At 36.9% G+C, this 18,973-nt stretch overlaps 1 protein-coding gene across 1 annotated transcript; it reads right to left on the reverse strand.

The window, feature by feature from the left end:
* Positions 1 to 212: 212 nt before the first annotated feature.
* On the reverse strand, positions 213 to 18,611 carry LOC127658304 (probable ATP-dependent RNA helicase ddx6). The gene is made up of 14 exons (XM_052147513.1): positions 18,471 to 18,611; positions 16,578 to 17,631; positions 15,790 to 15,853; positions 15,532 to 15,636; positions 15,269 to 15,398; positions 15,039 to 15,185; positions 4,171 to 4,265; positions 3,943 to 4,065; positions 3,524 to 3,652; positions 3,201 to 3,317; positions 3,016 to 3,079; positions 2,820 to 2,921; positions 2,510 to 2,718; positions 213 to 2,352 (listed from the first exon to the last, which is right to left on the reverse strand). The coding sequence occupies exons 2-13, from the start codon at positions 16,748 to 16,750 to the stop codon at positions 2,519 to 2,521; spliced, it is 1,449 nt and encodes a 482-aa protein (XP_052003473.1). The 5' UTR covers positions 16,751 to 17,631; positions 18,471 to 18,611; the 3' UTR covers positions 213 to 2,352; positions 2,510 to 2,518.
* Between the last annotated feature and the right edge of the window lie 362 nt (positions 18,612 to 18,973).

Raw genomic sequence — 18,973 nt, forward strand, 5'->3', positions numbered from 1 at the left:
CTACAAAAAATGCTAAACAATATACATTTTGAGGATACATAGAGAAAACATGATTTGGTGCAACCAGCAGTTGATCTTAGACCAATTTTATTAAGAAACTGTGATGGACCAGGATTAAAAACACATTTAATAATACTCTATAGCACACCTCCTTTGATAATATTATGCATTTATGTAAAACATTCGTTTCAAACAAAGTATGGCATTCGATGACCAACAGGGGTCAGGGCTACACCACTAAATTACAGCAAATTATCATTCTGAACCAATTCTGATTAGGTCACTGGAAAGACAGTTTAAGAGTTGCCTTGAATACTGGTTGCTTGAGGAAAAAATAAGAACACAATTGGAGAATATGGACTTTATTTTGCTTAAAAGAGAAAGAGACAGAATAGGCTGGCACCAACATTTGCAGCAAAAAGCTTTGGCCATTCTCCCATTAATCCTTGCCGTAAAACATACAGCTTCTACTCATTACAACACATGGCAAAGTGCACAATTCGACACATTCAACAGGGGACATGGTACATGCGTTTACAATATGAGAGCTACCAACTTTATTACAGCTGCCATTACATCACAACATTTGTGCTGATATGTTAAAAGACATTACTCGGTCACTTTCTGTACATTAGACAATGCCAGAGAAAAAGACTGAATACAATCCATGACATAGCATTGTGATTTAAATTAGATTCCCGACTGCACATACTGTTACACACCTGACTGAGTAACAGGAAATAAAAGCAAAATGAACAATCAAACAGTCCCCAGTTTTTTTTTTTTTTTTTAAGTTTCCAAAATGCAGGAAGAACTAAAGTCTTGCCTCACTTATACAAATTCTTGGTTGGGGCAAATCTATTGCTCAACCCAGCAATGCAGAGATAAGAAACGTTCACTACCAATAAACTGGTGGGTCGTATGGAGAACAAGTGATATGGGTTTGAGGTATCAAAAGAAACTATATCTAGCAGGTAGTAGTAACAAGCTCTTCCATTGATAATCCTGACCAAGCTTTTTTTGCACCAAACTCCTTCACACTCCCAACACACCAGAGGAAGCAATAGATTAAGGCACTTCGAGAAACACAGCCATAAATGAGTGATGCAAGGAAGAGAACAAACAATTTAACGGGAGTTGAAAGTGAAGATGACATGGTGAGGTCCAACGTGACAGTCAAAATGTAGCCTACAAAACAGGCATACTCTTAAAAGAATGTTCTGGGTTCAATACAAGTTAACCTCATTCGACATCATTTGTAGCAAAATGTTGATTATGAAAAAAAATAAACTCGTCCCTCCATTGCTTAAAAAAACAAAGACAAATCAAGGTTACAATGAGGCACAAACAATGAAAGTGAATGTGCCCAATTTTTGGAGGGTTTAAACAGAAATGTGAAGCTTATAAAAGCACTTGCATTCACTTTTATTTGAGCTGTGAATTTGTTTAAATTGTAATTTTTTGTCTTTTTAGGGGTTGTTGACATTACAACATCATGGTAACAATGTTGTAAATTGGCAATAACTTCACACAGAAAAGGCAAGCAAGGGATTTTATCACACTAATATCATGTTTACACACACATCATTAGTCTTGTATACTTTTAAAACAGTGAGTATTTTAACATGTACAGATTGGCCACATTAACTTGCACTGCGATTGAATTTAAAAAAAAAAAGAAAAAAAAAAAGAGGGGGGACGAGACAAATATTATTTTTTTAGGTAATTAACAATATGCTCCAAATGCTGTTGATATAAATTTTACAGAACACAGTCCTTTTAATGTCCATTTGCAGGAGAACAGAGCACCAACCTTCACCCACCACCAACAGAAGATCATTATGAATTTGTTATACCTCCCAGTTTATCCCTGTATCAGCTGTAAAGCTCAGAGTGGGAACTCTTCATTATGCAAAGACCACATAAGCTGATGGATAGGCTGCACTAAAATACTCAATCTTATGGGGCTCCCTCTCATCTTCTGCCAATATTTCTACAATCACTATTGCGGGCAGCATCTTGATAAACTGAAGTAGGGTGGAAAATTCTCTCTAAAACAACAGTTACGTACAGTGAATGGTCTTGCTCAGAGTACACAGAATAGTGGCTTATTGTGCGCCAACTGGAAAAAGAGTAAGCTGCCCGGGATGACCTCTGTGCATTTATATAGAACAAAATTGATGATACTGGCCCCTATTAACGTATGGCAGCTCATCACATTTTTACCATGGCTGTTCCAGACCCCTGAAGCATTTGGTGAGAAAATGAAAACTACAATAGAACAAAGAGTCATCTTTGCATCTGTCTTCAGTAGAAATGTGCAGAATGCCAGGCATCAGTCCATTTATTCTCCTGAAACAAATGAAGACATTAGAAAATTCCCAACTACAATTTAGTAATGTACATAAAATTAAACAAGCATGCTTTAGATCTGCATTTGTATTAACCTTTAAAGGTTATTTAAAGCAGTCTGTCAATTTAATAACCAACATTGGGTTGGCCTCATTACCTGTTTGGGTTAATTAAGTTCTGCTGCTTTGTGTGCAGTCTCTTCTTCATCTGGGTTCAAGGAGTGAAACTCTGCCACATACAGGCTCTTGTCAATGCTGCTGGGAATGGGCTTGATATCAGTCATTAGCTGGTCCTCAATGCCTTTTAGGTTAAAACGATCTTCTGAGGTGATCAGGTTAATAGCCAGACCCAGATGACCATACCTGCCTGTGTACAGGGTGAGAAAACACCAAGATAAAACAAAGTAATTTGAAACCCTACTACAATAATCTGTCAAATCTTGAGCATCCAATAATGTTGACAGTTACCTGATCTGCCAATGCGATGCAAGTATGTCTCTGCATTTTTAGGGAAGTCAAAGTTAATGACCACATTGACAGCCTGGATGTCAATTCCTCTTGTGAAAAGATCTATGTGAGGGAAGATCACACAAAAGAGATTTCAGAAGTAATTAGGAAAATCCCTTGTAATCAGAAAGAGTGCTACAAACAAGACCACTCATACCAGTGCAGACCAGGTTCCTACACAGTCCATTTCTGAAGTCATGGAACACACGGTTTCTGTATTCCTGTGATATTGAGAAAAATCTAAAATTTAGTAAAGTGCCTACACAACCTGACATATATAAATAGCATATTTCCTGTTGACAAAGAGGTTTGATGTATTCAGTAAATCATACTGAAGCTGACCTGCATCATCTTGGCATGAATGTAAAAGCAGGAATAGCCAAGTTGTGTGATCTTCTTGGCAAGGAGTTCAACCCTTTGTGTGGAGTTACAGAAGATAATTGACTGGTTGATTTGAAGCTAGGAAAGAGTATAGATATCAAAAATTCTGATGAAATTTTTTTATTTCATTAAGGTGGGGATAAATGTTAAATAAAATATAAAAAAGACTTCAAGAGAATACAACTACACAATTGAAGTATGCCAAAGCAGCTTTGGAACATAGAAAATCTACAGAATGTCCATCAAATTTGGGGCAGATCTGATGTGAAGGAAAGGTCTCTTACCTTGGAGAACAGTGTGTTTAGACAATGCACTTTTTGTCTTTCTGTCACATAGGCATAGTACTGTGTGATGCCCTTCAGTGTCAGTTCATCCATTAGATTGATTTCATATGGCTTCTGAAGGTGTTTGGTCTGCAAATAGTGAACAAGTAATTAAAGACATTGCAAAAACAGACAAAAAACAATCATGGATTTAGAGAGAATATCCTGCATGCTGTATTTCAATCCACAATGTTCTACTTCAAAAAAGACTAATATTCGTATCTCAGTATTTCAGTTTCTGATCCTCTCTTCTTTCCTCTCTACTACAACAGTGTTCTTCCTGAATGTCTTGGCCTGTGCTCTTAACCTGCCACAAACATACGGTCTACCCGAAAACTAATCTTTGATGTTTTTTTTTTTAAATGACAAGTATTTCTCACCATGAATTTCTGCACACTTGTGGGGAAAGTGGCAGAATAGAGAAGTATTTGACGTTTTTTGGGCAGGAAGCTTATGATGTCCTCAATGAGCACCACAAAGTCTTGAGAAAGCAATTTATCAGCCTGCAGAGAAGCAGTCAATGGTCATGAACAGCCATTAGGCAATTTTTCATTGAGACAGAATGCTTAGTTGGAAATCAGTTCACTTTTACACAAAATCTCTCTCACCTCATCCATCACAATCATCTGAGCTTTGTCAACTTTGGCCACCCTTTTCTTTATCAAGTCCAGGATTCTGCCTGGGGTAGCAATTATTACATGTACTGGAGGAAACAAAAAAAACTGAAGAATATAAAATCTTGACAAGAGTAGGGGGAGGATTGCATTCATTACTACTCTGTTGATAAGTTAAATTACATTTTTTAAACTTCAACTGGCATGACTGGCTTGCCCTGTATGTTACATCCTGGAATCATTATTATGAATTGCAGGAGATTACGAAATGTAATAGCATAACTATTAATAGCAATTTGATGTAAACTGAGACATTAGCACTTCAGATATGTTGCCAACATTCAACAATTCTGTAGACTACCTGGAAAGAGCAGGGACAAAGGAGATACATTTTAAGAATTTCCCAAAAGACCGTATACAAAGTATGTTTATAAAACCAACCACATCTACCCAGTTAAAAAAATCAGGTCAAATATTCAACTATGTACTTAAGCAATTCAAAGATCAACCCCATCATGTCAATCCATCATTGTATTCTTCACAACTACTTTTAAGTAAATGCATTTTACCACTTGTTTTTACAAACAGAGGTACAAGTCGAAATTATCTTCTGTGGTAATCAACAGCATTTAACAGATGCCGTCTACAATGCAAAAATTGCATTAAACCATGAATCTTACTTTAAAACACCACATTTTAAATGGACAAAGTGAGCAGAGGCGTCATGCCCATTCAAAGTAAGGGGGCATGTGCCGATATATGAGTCAAGAGGATTTTAAATGGATTATTTGAATTTCCACAACATATAAAAAAAAATAAAAAAAAGTGGATGTGGCAGAAATCTTTATTCACATTCTAAATTTAGTTTGTTTTATTTGTCAGTCCAATTGAGTCCCAAGTTTACGCTAAAGGCGACGTCCCATGGCTGCCTTGGATCATGCTTAGGGGAAGGTCGAGCAAATATGGGAAAGCATGATGTTAAGCTAATTAATTAAATCAACTTATGTGCATTTAACCTATCCTAACTGTCCATCTCAGTGGAACAGTCAATCTTTTTTCTTATTTGTATTTTTTTTAAATATATAGATTGTCAATATTTTTGTTTGATCGGTCGCCGTTCATTTCATTTAGTGCCGAAACGCATTTGACTGGATTTGCTGCGTAACACTCTTTTCTTCATGGTTGAAGAAAGCAGCAGTTCCTCTCCTTTCCAGTCATTATAAAAACTGTTCGAGAAAGGCGGCGGACAGCTGAACGGATCGTGATGGCTGTTTACATTCTATGTCTAGGGAAAAACTGTAATGTGTCAAACAGTGATGGCAATTGCGATAACAGGCATGATGAAGAGACAATATTCCGTGTTTTCTTGGCATGTTTCCGAAGATGAACAACAAACAGATATGGTTTGCTTGGCTACATTTTCACAGTATTCGTCCAATCACGGTTATTGTAAACAGTGCAGCGACTGTCTCGTCTAGGAGTTCTTTCATAAAATTGTACATCCTCATTCCCTTTTCTTGCATAATTTCTTCGCAAATTTTCTGTTACATATCAAGAATATTTTTATTAATTACTGGGAGCATTTTTGGGCGGAACCTTGTATCTTTTTGATTCTCATTTAAGAACGAGTTAGGCTACCTTTTGTAAATTAATGTGGTTTGTTCTAAAGTAGATATATTTTATTTCTATATTTAGATTTTTTTAAGTGTAGTTTTAAATACTTTGTAGTTGAAATTAGAGGTCAAACTATAGAATTTAGCCCATGGAATTAATTTATGAAATAGAGGTAGGCTAAATTTGCGCCTCATTAAACAACATTACATTATTTCACACCTTTGTAAATGTACTATTACAAGATATCTATTGTTTTTTTAGTGATATTAGTGCTCTCTTTCTTGTTTTGTACTTGGTTAATACTCCCAAACGCATATATCAAGATGATTTTATGAGCAGCTATTCGTAATGTTACTACCCACATGCTGATTTAGGCATTCTATGTGTTTTCAATTGTTCTATTGCATTTACTTACTTTTAATTAAACTTTATGAATTTGAATCATTACGTAAACACACAAACAAAAAGAGGTATTGATAAAACATACACCTAAGGGTGAAAAACACCGCAACACCAAACAAAGCATCACAACAATATTGTCCTATCTGACTTTTCTGCTCGGATTTTGAAGACTGACAGTTTTGTGCAAACAAAGGTTATAGTTATTAAGCTTATTTATTTTTTGAATGTCTGTTATCCTATTGAAGGGCTGTGCTTAGTGTCTTAAGAAATGCATCCGATTGGTGTCTTGTGGAAATTACTGCAACCTAATTATACAGGGCTGACCAATCATCGACATAACCCTAGTAAAGGGTATAAAACTAGTCGATTTTGAAATTATGCCATTTTACACATCCCTAGTGTTGTTGAAATGCAATTAAAATATTAATTATAAATCCTAATAACGCATGATGCAATGTTGTATGTGACAGTTTATTAAAACACAAAGGTAAAAAAATTAATTAGAACTGTTGTGCCAGATGATGGCCCAATAATGCCCTCTTAAAATGTAAACCATGCCCATGAAAAACAACTCTGGGGTCAAATATTGCCCCTTAATGGAAAGGTTACTATATATTATATATATATATATATATATATATATATATATATATATATATATATATATATTTTAGGTCTGTCGATTTAATAACGTGCGATTAATTTTACAAAAAATAACGTGTTAAAAAAGTTACGCAATTAATCGCAATACTTTCCTGAGAAATGCAAGCTTGTAGTACCACCTGTTTACTCCAGTGTGAGCAACACACAGTTAATTACAGTGAACAAAACATTAACAACCCTTCAGCGGACGCACACACACAAACATTTGGAGCACAAATGTGAACTAAGGGATCTCAAGATCTGTTTAAAGATTGAGTATTAAACTATATTTAACTTGACACAGTGACCTAAACATTTTATTTTTATGACGCAACACACCCGAGATGTGACACAAGCATGTCTGACGCAGGTCGTACGGTCTTTACCTCACAAATATTTAATTACCAACAAAGTTAAGGATGTGTCCTTTAAACGGTTACACTGTTTTTACCCAGTCAATCTTTATTTATAAAACATGCTCCCTGAAATAGATCCACTTTGCTCCTTCTGTAATGCTGTAGATTAATCTGCCCCTCACCTTTTTTGGGAACGTGTCCACGCTGTAGTATTTTGGAGAAAATGTTGTTTTTGTATGTACCTCTATTTTAACTAGTTTTTCTTTGCTTTATAAAAGACGTTTTATTTGGTTTTCACAGTTTTGATAACTTAAGTTAATGTTTTCTGATTAATTGTTTATTTTTCTTGCTAAGTTTTTTTTTATACACAAGTGTAAATTTATGTCTATAAAGCCCCTATTTGCACTTTTTTGTAAAGATTTGAAATATTATTTGTACATCCAAATCCAAAGCATTGAAAACCATTGCACTATGTAATGAATATAATGTCTTTGCATTATTGTAAAATGTATATGTGCACCATGTTTACCCCTGGCTTGTTTAAAAAAAAAAAGTCTGACGCAGGTGTAACATTGACGGATCCTTAAACAAGCCCTCATAATAAATCTCAAACTGATTGACAAATTCACTTGTGAAATGGATTGCTGTAAACTGTATGCCAATGATTGACTTATGTTCAATAATATGGTAGTAAACAATACATTGTATTCTAAAACCGCTTTTTGAATGGTCTTATCAATGATCAACTCTTATCTCTAGATACTTGACTGTTTTTTTTTTTAAATCCTAGCCCACACTCCCCCCTCCAATACCAAGTTGAAATCTTTCTCCCATAATCTCGAGAGAAAATGAAGCTCCGTCCCTCAGACTCTAAATTAGCAGGGAGTAATACACTGATGCATCATGAACGTTTCCAAAAGCAGTAATCACCCCTCCCAGAGTATTTGCCGCTCTAGGGGGGAGTAGGCTACTCCCAAAAGTAGTACAGAGCAGGTGGCGCAGCTGTAAATACCTGAAGAATTGAGACCTGGGGATCCCAAAATGTTGAACCATATTTTCAAAGGATCTCATCACTCCACTCTCATATAGGTCACCGAGTGTAGTAACCTCCCTCACAATCCACTCTGTCCAGCAGAAAGGGGACTTATTAATACACAATTTTGGGTTCAGCCATATGTTCGAGGCAACATTTAAATAAATGTCCGTATGAAACACTCTGGACACTTTTGTCCAAACTCTTGCAAATGCAAGATAACGTGGTATACCTTAACCGGTTAGTTTGATCGAAAGGCTTTGCAATGGTGAAATAGGGGCAACAACTTCCTGTTCAATACAAAACCAGGGAGGGGCTCTCTCAGGTAGAAGTGAACAATGAGCCAAATGTCTGAGACCGAAAGCATAATAATAAACCAAAATCTTGGGTAGACCTAGCCCACCTTTGCCAATCAGCCTATGAAATTTACTGAAATGTAATCTGGGACGTTTACCATTCCAAATGAAGGACTTCACTATGCTATCAAATTGCTTGAAATAAGAGATGGGGACATCTACAGGGAGAGATTGTAGCAGGTAGTTGAATTTTGGAATACAATTAATTTCTAAACATATCAGTGTCTATAAAGTAACTTAATCCACCAAATAAAAGTATTCCTGAACCCATACATTTCCAAAAACTTAAAATAATCCCACTCTACCATAATCAAATGCCTTTTCAGCGTCAAGTGAGATGGCAGTGACCGGAGACTGATCGTTCGCCACTGCCCACATGACATTAATGAAACACCTTATGTTATCAGAAGAGTTATGGCCCCGAATAAACCCCACCTGATCTATATGTATAAGAGATGTCATAACTGAATCAGTTAGCCAACATTTTTGACAATATTTTAACGTCTAGCTGGATCACTCTTACACTCGCTTGGATCTTTTTCCTTTATAAGAATCAGACTGATCCGGGCTTGTTTCATGGTTGGCAGAAGCTTTCCTATCTTTAATCATTAAGTATAACAGAGTTTCTGCAGGTTTTATGAAGCCAAATTTAAGACTTGAAGACCTTTTTAAGACCAAGTAAAGAAAATTTAAGGAATCAATGTGTGTGTGAGATTTTTTTTAAATGAGGGATCATAAAAATTGCATTTTCTTTTTATTTAGTACTGCCCCAAAGAAGCTCTTTGACAGAACACATCCTCATATATATTCTACATGACAAAATAGTAACACGCATGATCCTGTTTGTGTAATAATTGTTCATGAATCCCTGCTTTTTCCTGAGCAGTGAAAATGTCCAGTTTTCTTCAGAACTACAGAAAATGTATTTGGTTTCTCTGCATCTTCTGCAAATTTGAGTTCTTCCCAACAGTGGCTATTATAAGAGGTCCAGATTTTGACAATTGAGGGACTAATACACAACTATTACAAAGGTGCAAACAATTATTGATGCTCAAGAAGGCAACATAAGAACCAATTAGTACAAACTTTTGAACAGTATGATGTAGTGTTGTCACGGTACCAAAATTTCAGTAGTCGGTACCAATACCAGTGAAATTTCACGGTACTTGATACCATTTTCGGTACCAAAGCAAAATCAGGTTACTAAACAACACTCTTTTAATAACAAAGTCTACAAAATATTAGCAGCAGAACTAAGAACAGAAATATGCCATTGAGCAACACTTTAAATATATTAATTTTTTATTATAACAAAACTGAACAATGTACGCTTAAACACTTATATAAGATTTGCTTCAACTTTTAATTTAAGTTTTTACAAAGTACTAAAATAAGCCTAAATAAACAAGCATACAATAGAATTAATAAAAAAACAATTTCCAAACTAATGTGCAAAGTGCTCTCTTATTAATAAAGCTGCATATTGCCAATTTTCTTCATGATAAGAAATGCACATTGACATATATTATGATTAAATAAGTCGCGAGTAAGTTCTAATTTAGCTGCATTTAGGTGCGCGTGCGAGGGATGAGTTCCCCGAGGCAGAGTCTCTCTCAGCTGGTTAAGTTTCAATCTCTCCCCCTTAGATCGGGACATTCGCGCAACTCATAGAAGAGGCACCGACAACACAGAGAAATGCCAGTTTATAGTTTATAGTTATTAACATGACCCGCTTCTGTATTATTTCAACTTTAATAAAGCAATTTTACTGCATTTATACGGAAGCTAAAGAGGCCTTGCGAAGTTATTATTTTTCTCTCATTTTCTCGTGATCTCGACATAACAAAAAGTTGTTTTTGCCTTTAATTTTCTATACAGTTTTAATTGACCTACAGGATTTACAATTCAAAGTTTATTACAAGGTATGAAGGACAATGAGAGATCCTTGGCAGAAAAGTAAAATGTATTATATGTAAATGTAAAGTTATGTTAATTCATTTCACTTTGGTTATAAAATATTCACCTGCCCTATCCAAGAGTCTTCTAAACCAATCACCTTTCACATAGGCTAAATCAAACATATTAATAAACACCAACACGTCACAAACACTTAATAAACGCTTTTTCATCAATAGAGTAAGACTCGCTTTCTTCTGCACTCAACAGGAGAAGAAAGTATTTCTGTGCATTCCACAAAGTACCGTTATAACTGTAATATGCGCGCACTCGGATCTAAATCACGGCTGGCTTGACCGCAGTCATGCAGACGTCCCGGTCCCTCAAGTTGGCTGGCAATGAAATCGACCAAACGTTCAGGGTCACTGTATTTTCTACGACAAAGTTGTAGACGTGATAGTCTTCTTCTAAGGTATCTGACACTAATCTAGAAGTTGTCAATGACAGAGAGACATCGAGATCTCGAAAAAAAAAAAACAAGTCATGATCACGAGAAAACAACCATAGTTATGTCGAGATCACGAGAAAACGAGACAGAAAAATAATAACGCAAGGCCCCTTTGAGCTTCTGTACATTTAAGATGTAACGCCGGGATGTTTCCTTTAAAGAGCTCCGCCTCCGCTTATTCCACAACGGTACATGCTTCTGAATGTACTTTTTTTTTTTTTTAATCATTCCCTAATACTTTGGGATCTACATAAAATAAACTGTGAAAGTTTAGAGTGCATCTGGACTGATCTGTGTAATTCTTCCTCCATCAAGCGTGAATTGCTGCTCACGCAATATCGTTACAGTTTAATGTGATTTCATGTTACGTTAAATGAGATCAAACGACTATTCAACAACGAACATTTTTCTCATACATTTTGTATTTTCAACGATGTTGATTATGTCGACTAAACGTTTCAGACCTAATGCAAATGATAATATGCTTTTAAACTCGCCTGCTTTATTTGCTTGAATAAATCTGGGTGTCTTTCCTTTCAGCTGCTTTATTAAGTTGTATGTGTTTCCTCCTTTCGTCAGAAAATTGTGAAAGCAGCGTTTACAAATAGGTTTTTGCTGATCTATGACGTTTCGCTTTTCATCAGCCTCAAATTACCTGGCTTTTCCCCACTTCGACATGATTCAGTTGAGACTCTGCAGCAACAGCATCTTTGTTTGCCGCAATATTTTGCTTGGTGTGAGCGTTCGAAAGTTCCCACCTCTACATGGTTACCGGGTAGACCCGGTACCTTCAGAAATTCTGGTATCGTAAATAATTTTTTGTTTGAGTACCGACTTGTTACCGGTATTTTTGACAACACTAGTATGATGTGTAAATACGAGTACATTTTGTGTTATGTAGCTTTTGAAGAGCAGTACTACATAAAAAATATAATCACTTATAGGCAATTTGTATATATTCTGAAAGAGGTGTGGAAATGTATAAAAACAAAAGGATTATGCAAACTTCTGCACTTAACTGTATAGGCTATATATTTGTGAAAATGTGTAGCCTATCCTATCCATATGATGTCATATTGCATGTGTACATATGAAATTACTTCAGAAAAATTCACAACATTAACCCAGAATACGACAGCGCCAACTTCCGTCCATCCCTCCAAACCCAAACAGTCCATGCACGCCTTTCTATACACATTTTGTGAGACAGAATTACACAGCAAAAGATAATCTATAAAACAAACTCCAGCCAATAAACAGAGCGTGTAGACTCATCCATAAAACTGTCCTGAAGGTGCGTTACTCAAATAAGCTCCAGCCGCTCTGTGGAACCAGCACAAAAAGGCACACAGATTCTTCAAACAGTGAAGCAAATTTGAGCCGGTCCACTCGGCTGCAACATCAGTGCAAGCAAATTAATGAATCACTCCAATGTCTTTGAAAGAAATACTCTGCAAAACAAACTCCAGCCGCTAAGTGGAACCAGCACACAAAAAAAAGTGCTCCGTTTCCTCACACAGTCAAGTGAATGTTCAGTGAGCAGTCCACTCAGCTGCAAAGTGAGTACCACAAGATGACTCCATTGACTTCATGAAGGACACTGTTTGCTGTGGGCATGTGAATGTTTTACGGCCCTCCTTATCAGTGCAAAAGCAGCCTTCCGTTGATGTAAATGTTTCTTGCATTCCTTGAATCGATCACGTTTCTCTCTCGTCAAATTTGCAAAGTCTGGGAACAAGAAAATGCCGTGGTTTTCCAAGAAAGCCTTCCTTTACTCCTCGCCTCACGTAACACAAGATCTTTATCGTAATATCTCAGAAATATGACCAGAATTGATCAGGGCCTGCCTCCCTCTGCGGCTCGCCGAGCAGGAACCCTGTAAGCTCGCATTTCCAGCTTATGGCTTGCTATGTTGAGCTTATTTAGATGAAGCCCATCTAGGAATTTCACCATTTCCTGTCCCTCTTCGCCATCAGGAATTCTGATGAAATGGATGTTATTCTGCTGGCTACAGTTCTCAGTGTCTTCCAACTTCTCCCAGACACACTCCAAATCCACCTTGGTTACTAGCGGATTAGCAGATAACTCCCCAACGACTCCAGATAATCGACATCCCCCACTCTTGTAACCACCACAGTTAACTTTGCCTCCATAGCAGTGATTGATTGGCGTATCACAGTAAGATCCTCCAAGTCAGCAACGGCATTCGTCAGCATTGTTAACATGTTCAGCATCTCTCGTCGGATTTCCCGTACTTCTCAGACTAAATAGACTCCGGGGTCGCAGCCTGCCCGGGCGCATCAGCTGGAGCACGTAAGTGTCTTTTAATGTCCCCAGAACCCGAGAATTTTGAATTCTTTGACATATTGTCCTCCTAGAACAATTATGGAACAGTGTGTTTCGAATCTCACTGGTTTATGTCATTAAAAGTGTTAAAACTAGCAAAGTGCGCGGAGCTCGCCATTCACACGTCCGATCCTCACATAATGTCACGTGTCTTATAAACGGCCTCTTTTAGAAATGCTTTAGCCAATTGTTACGTACCAGAACGTATCTTGTGTTGAAATATGTTGGGTGTGTAAATGTTTGTCTGTCTCTCTGTTCTGCTCCTGTAGGATGAGTAGTGGCACCTGTTCCGAATCAACTTGATTGGCACCTGTGGCTGTGTGCTTTGAATAAAAGCTCTCCAGTTTGGAGTTACAGGAGAGACATTGCACGACAATCTCTCTCTTGCTGAGTCCCTCTCTATTCTCCCAGATGCTCGTTGATTTGTTTCTTGTGTTACATGCTTTGTAAGGTATTGTACTGTGGTATAAATGGATTGTAAAAGAGCTGTGTTAATCTGAGTGCAGGCGGACATTCGCTGTTACCCCTGAGTGCAGGGCTTGTCGATAAATCTTATTTAAATCTTCGAGTTATTTTAGGAAGCTGTAGGGAGGTGCGTGCCAGTTATTTTGCATATCTTTTTCTCCTGTTTATTATTTAGAGAGGGAGTTAGGATCAGTATTGTCTTTTATTTGCATCTTTGTTTTGTTTATAGATTAGTTAGTCGAACTAACAAAGGTAGACTATTTTGTTTATTTTGGCATTGCCCTCTCCTGAGGTTAATTTATTGCTTTCGTTTTACAAAATAAATCTTTGATTCAAATAACTTGTGTTCTATGCTACTGGGATGGGAAAACAGGGGCTCAGCAACGTTAGCAAGTAACATATTTAAAAAATTACATTATTTAGTTTCCTTAATTTAATTTTAAACTGTTCCTCCTCTACCCTAGACAGGGGAGTTCGTAACACCAATAGATTCAGATACACTGAAGATAATTTTAAACTTCAACCTAGGGAACATGCCAAGGCCCCCCCTTGTCAATACACTTTCATTTCTTGGTCAGGTTGTGCGTAATTTTATAAAACAATGTAATGGCAATAGATGCATGTTAAAAAGAACGCATATTAATTTAGAGTGCTTTTATGTGTCAACCAAGCCCAGCTATGACACTTATTTCAAATCTACAGAGTTTGCATGGATGATTTAAAGAGAAAAACAACACACAAAATACAAACCATTTTATTTGGTTAATTTTCTTTTAGTACGTTAATTTAGTTAGTTTTATTACCTATAACATACACTGAACATGGAAAACTACATTTACAGTAATCACCTCATTCAGGGGAAGACTATATGTTCATCTTCTTTAGAGACAGGCTTCAGCTGACTCTCTATTGAGCTAAGGCACATTTTGCTCTACCTCTTATGTAAAACTGTTAGAAGATGCAAAAATGTAATCCAATGCAACCATTACTGATACAAACAACTGATTAAGACAGGTGTTTTATACCATTTTCTGTGATTTATTCTGCTTGTTGCAGCAATATGAACTTTGCATAAATGGCAGTGATGGGTTGGGTTTGGTTGACCCTGGTGCCCCCTAAAAATATTAGATGCATGACACCCCTGAATGTGGGGGATGCCAAATGAATGCAAAAACAATTCATTTAACCATCATGCTCAAAACACAAGAAGCCTTCTCAGGCCTATTGGGAAGAAATCCAAATACCTATCTCATCAAGACGCATGATGTCATCCCTCAGGTTGGTGCCACCTGTTGTAGCCATAACTTTGATGCCACCAAGGTGCTTGCTCATGTTGATGCTTATCTGGCTCACCTGCAAAGCCAACTCACGAGTTGGCACCACCACTATGGCTGAAGAAAGTGGGAGGAAAGTATGAATTTTAGAAAATGTCAATTAGCAAAACTTTGAATGTTTTGTTATTTGTGAACTAAACCTTGAACGTAGTCCTTCTTTAGATCAATCCTCTCCAAGAGGGGAATGAGGTAGGCTCCGCTTTTCCCTGTGCCATTTTTAGCTCGTGCAAGAATGTCTCTCCCTGACAAGGCAATGGGAATACTCTCTTCCTATGGAAACAGGCAATACTCAGACTCATTTAGTAAAAATCAATTAACCACAGAGGTTTGTAAAAATGAATAATTATAAACACAATTATTAACATTTAAAAACAAAAGTGGAAGTGTCCACAAGGTAGGCTACCTGGATAGGGGAAGGCTTCTCCCAGCCCATCTCAAAGATGCCCATTAGCAGTTCTCGCTTAAGGCAGTAATCTTCAAATTCATTTCCCTTTGTCGCTGTCACATCCTGTCAGAAAAGAGGAGAGTCACATTCTCTTTTCTAGACGTTTGCATAGCTTTCTTTGTCAAAGGTGTGCAAAAACTGCAAACAAGGCAACAAACAACCCTCTCAAGTAACAGATATACAATCATGCACTAGTAAGACACTTTTCTAACTTACTGTGGTTTTTACTCTTGTATCTTTCGGTGGAAGCTGCAGGCATTTCTTCCAGTCATCCCCAAACCTGGAAACAATTGCCCAATAAAATACTTTTAAAAGACTTAAAACATAAATTACTCACCTCAAGCAGTTTGATTAACATTTAATCGATATGAGGGATTAATAGGTGCATCTAGTAATTCATTTGTGTCCAAACTTGTAGCACAGGTCGAATAAAAAAAGTCTTATGTAACCACGTCAATCAGAATGAATTGCCAAATCCAATGTAAACTTCATTCAGATTGTAAGGGGTGGTGTAAACCTTTTAAAATCTGTTTGAGAAGAAAATATTTGCTATGTAAATGATTGCTCGGATTGCTTTCTGAAACTGGGACATTTTTGCGAATGTCCATAACTGACTCAGTAATGGCGTCATGATGACGATGAAATGGTGAACTCTGAAGATCGAAACATCACACCCAGAGTTTTTTTTTTTTGTGATGTATTGTTTAATAAAACCAAAAGCACTTGCACAACATATCCTCGTTCGTTGCGTTATCTGAAATAATCTCACATGCACAAAGTCTAGTGTGACCGCTGTATAATCGTGCAGTGTACACGTTACAAGATCAATTCAGATTTGATGCTTTTGACATATAAATACGCACATCACCCTGATCACTTTATTTAGCGCTCATGTAAACAGTATGTTTAGAATCATAGATAAGATTGATTTCCTTCAAATAAAAAAAATTTAAAAGTGTCTATGTAAACACAGCTAATGACAAAACCGTAACTTTTGAGCTTACCTGATACCACCACTGCTTTTGGGTATACTGCTTCCTTTCTGGGGTGCAAGAAGTGCTTTTCCTGATTGTGTTGAAGTAAGTGATCCTGACTGGAGGGTCATTAGCTTGGACTGTCCATTATGTTTGGTCATTGGCATGACTGAAGCAGGGATCTCTGTTCTTGCTGTAGCCATTGTTAAAGTTTTCCTCAACAGTGGCAATCAAAATAATCTTTTCTGCTACTTTTTAGATATTTGTTGAACTTAATTACGGTTTCGCGCAATGCACGCTTTTGTAAACAGTTTCCGTTTCTGGTACGAACAGAACTCTTAAAAAGAAGAGTATCTAACGTAAAACAATTGTTTTATAATAAGAAAGCGCTCCCAAAATAGGAGAAAAATATATTTATATCAATAAATATTTCATAAGCCTAGAGCCAATGTACAAAATAATTAGCAAAAAGGTACTTACAAATTCAAGTCTTGCACAAGGATTTAAAATGCAAGTGATCAAAAATCTATTAATGCAGTTCAAAAATCACTTCTACACAATCCCTGAAAAATTTCAAAGTATTAACTTTTCTTTTTAGCTTTCTTTCCCCCTCCCCCAAATGTTTGATTACAGAAATTTTTTGTGCCCTCAATATTCCTTTTGGTATCCAAAACTGTCAGTCTTCACATTCAATAGCACAAGGCTAACTAATTGTTCTACACGTGCTCCTAAAATCCTGGTATTCTCTTCTTCATGGGGAATTTCTAAAACTTTGCTCAATGTTTCTTGCTTTACTTTAACCAGCTGAAAAACTCAAATGGCACTGATGAATTTCAGCTTGATCCAGGATCAGTTATCCAAGATTACGTTTACATTCATAAATTCTTCCACTTTTGGCCTCGCAATGTCTCGTTTTCGTCAGTTTACTGTCAAAATTGCTGAACACTATGCTCCACAATTACATTAAGAGTCCATCCATTTTTTTCCACTCTTGGCTTCACGATGACTGTCGTTTTTCCTCACTTTACTGTCAAAATTTCTGAACACTTCCCTGGAGGAAATCCTGTACTCTGGGAAGCACCACCTGCCAAACACAGAAGTAACAGGCTAAGTGCATTTATCGCAATCAGGATTGACTACTACGAATTTCTAGCCACAAGGGTCCCCTAATTTAAGAAAACACATTTGAACACCCGTTCCGATAAGGTTTTTTTTTTTAAACACAGAGCCTATATTTAAGACACATTAAAATATATTAGAATACATCAAATATATTGTGAAACCATACTTGAAGAGAAAAGGGGAGACACTTCGAAAACAACACTTCTCCGGTATTCAACCTGGCTATCAGGCACTCACGTTTAGCAAACAGTTATTCTCTCATACTTGTAAAAGTGCTTGAAACAATTGCGTTTCATATGATAATTCGGATTCCTGTCATGTATTCGCTCAATACAAATCAAATTAAAGAGCAGTTTGTTTTCGAACGCCGTCTTTGATGCCCTTCACTAATTCTTTGAGCATTCAGAATTTCAGATCTGAAGCTAAATGCGTGTGAAATGTGTGTGCGTGCTTGAGTTGCTCGTGGAGCTAACCGAGTTAGCCAGCTAGGACCAAAAAGGTGGTTTATAGACCAAGTTTTCATCTCTTAACTTCAGCACCATAATACACGTGTGTAGTGCTAAACTTAAGATGAGATCATCGAATATTAGCAGACTGTTCAGAGGACTGTGTAAACTTTGTTTTGGGAGATCGGTGAATTATATTTAACATGTAATATTAAACAGTATGCTAACTCAACATGCCAGCGGTAACATTGTTGAGACATGTTAGCATAGCTACATGCTAATAAGACAGCAAGAGCACCACCGCTGTGCAGCATTGGCAAGATAACTCTACTAAGTTCGTGCCAGAGCATGTTACCTTCTAATTCTGAAGGGTTTGAATCTTCGCGGATTTGAAAAACTCGACTCATCGAGCGTTTCTTGAGAAATTCTTTGTTGCTGTGGCTTTTGTCTCTTCCGTCTAGAGATTTAACATGGCCGTGTGCTGAAACGATCTCGGAGGACGTAAACGCATGAATCTGAACCGGCCAATCGAATGACAGAGTTTGAATTTGGAGGACGGTGCCATCCGCAAATCAGCTTCCATATATGACTCATCCTACTTTTAGACATGAAACCCACGCTTATGTATAAAATATGTACGTTTTATTAATAGGAAATTAAGCTATTATATACTGCTGCATTTATATTAACATATTTATATGTAAACTCAAAATTCATACAATCATTCGTAAATCTTTGAGCAACATCACAAACAAGTACCATTTTGGAAATTCATATTAAAGCCTCAGTGGTTATAATTTTAATCACTTAAATGTAGACGCATACAATGGTTTGAATCCACCAATCCCAGTACTTCAT

This window comes from Xyrauchen texanus, chromosome 17 (assembly GCF_025860055.1).
Source record: "Xyrauchen texanus isolate HMW12.3.18 chromosome 17, RBS_HiC_50CHRs, whole genome shotgun sequence".
Lineage (NCBI taxonomy): Eukaryota > Metazoa > Chordata > Actinopteri > Cypriniformes > Catostomidae > Xyrauchen > Xyrauchen texanus.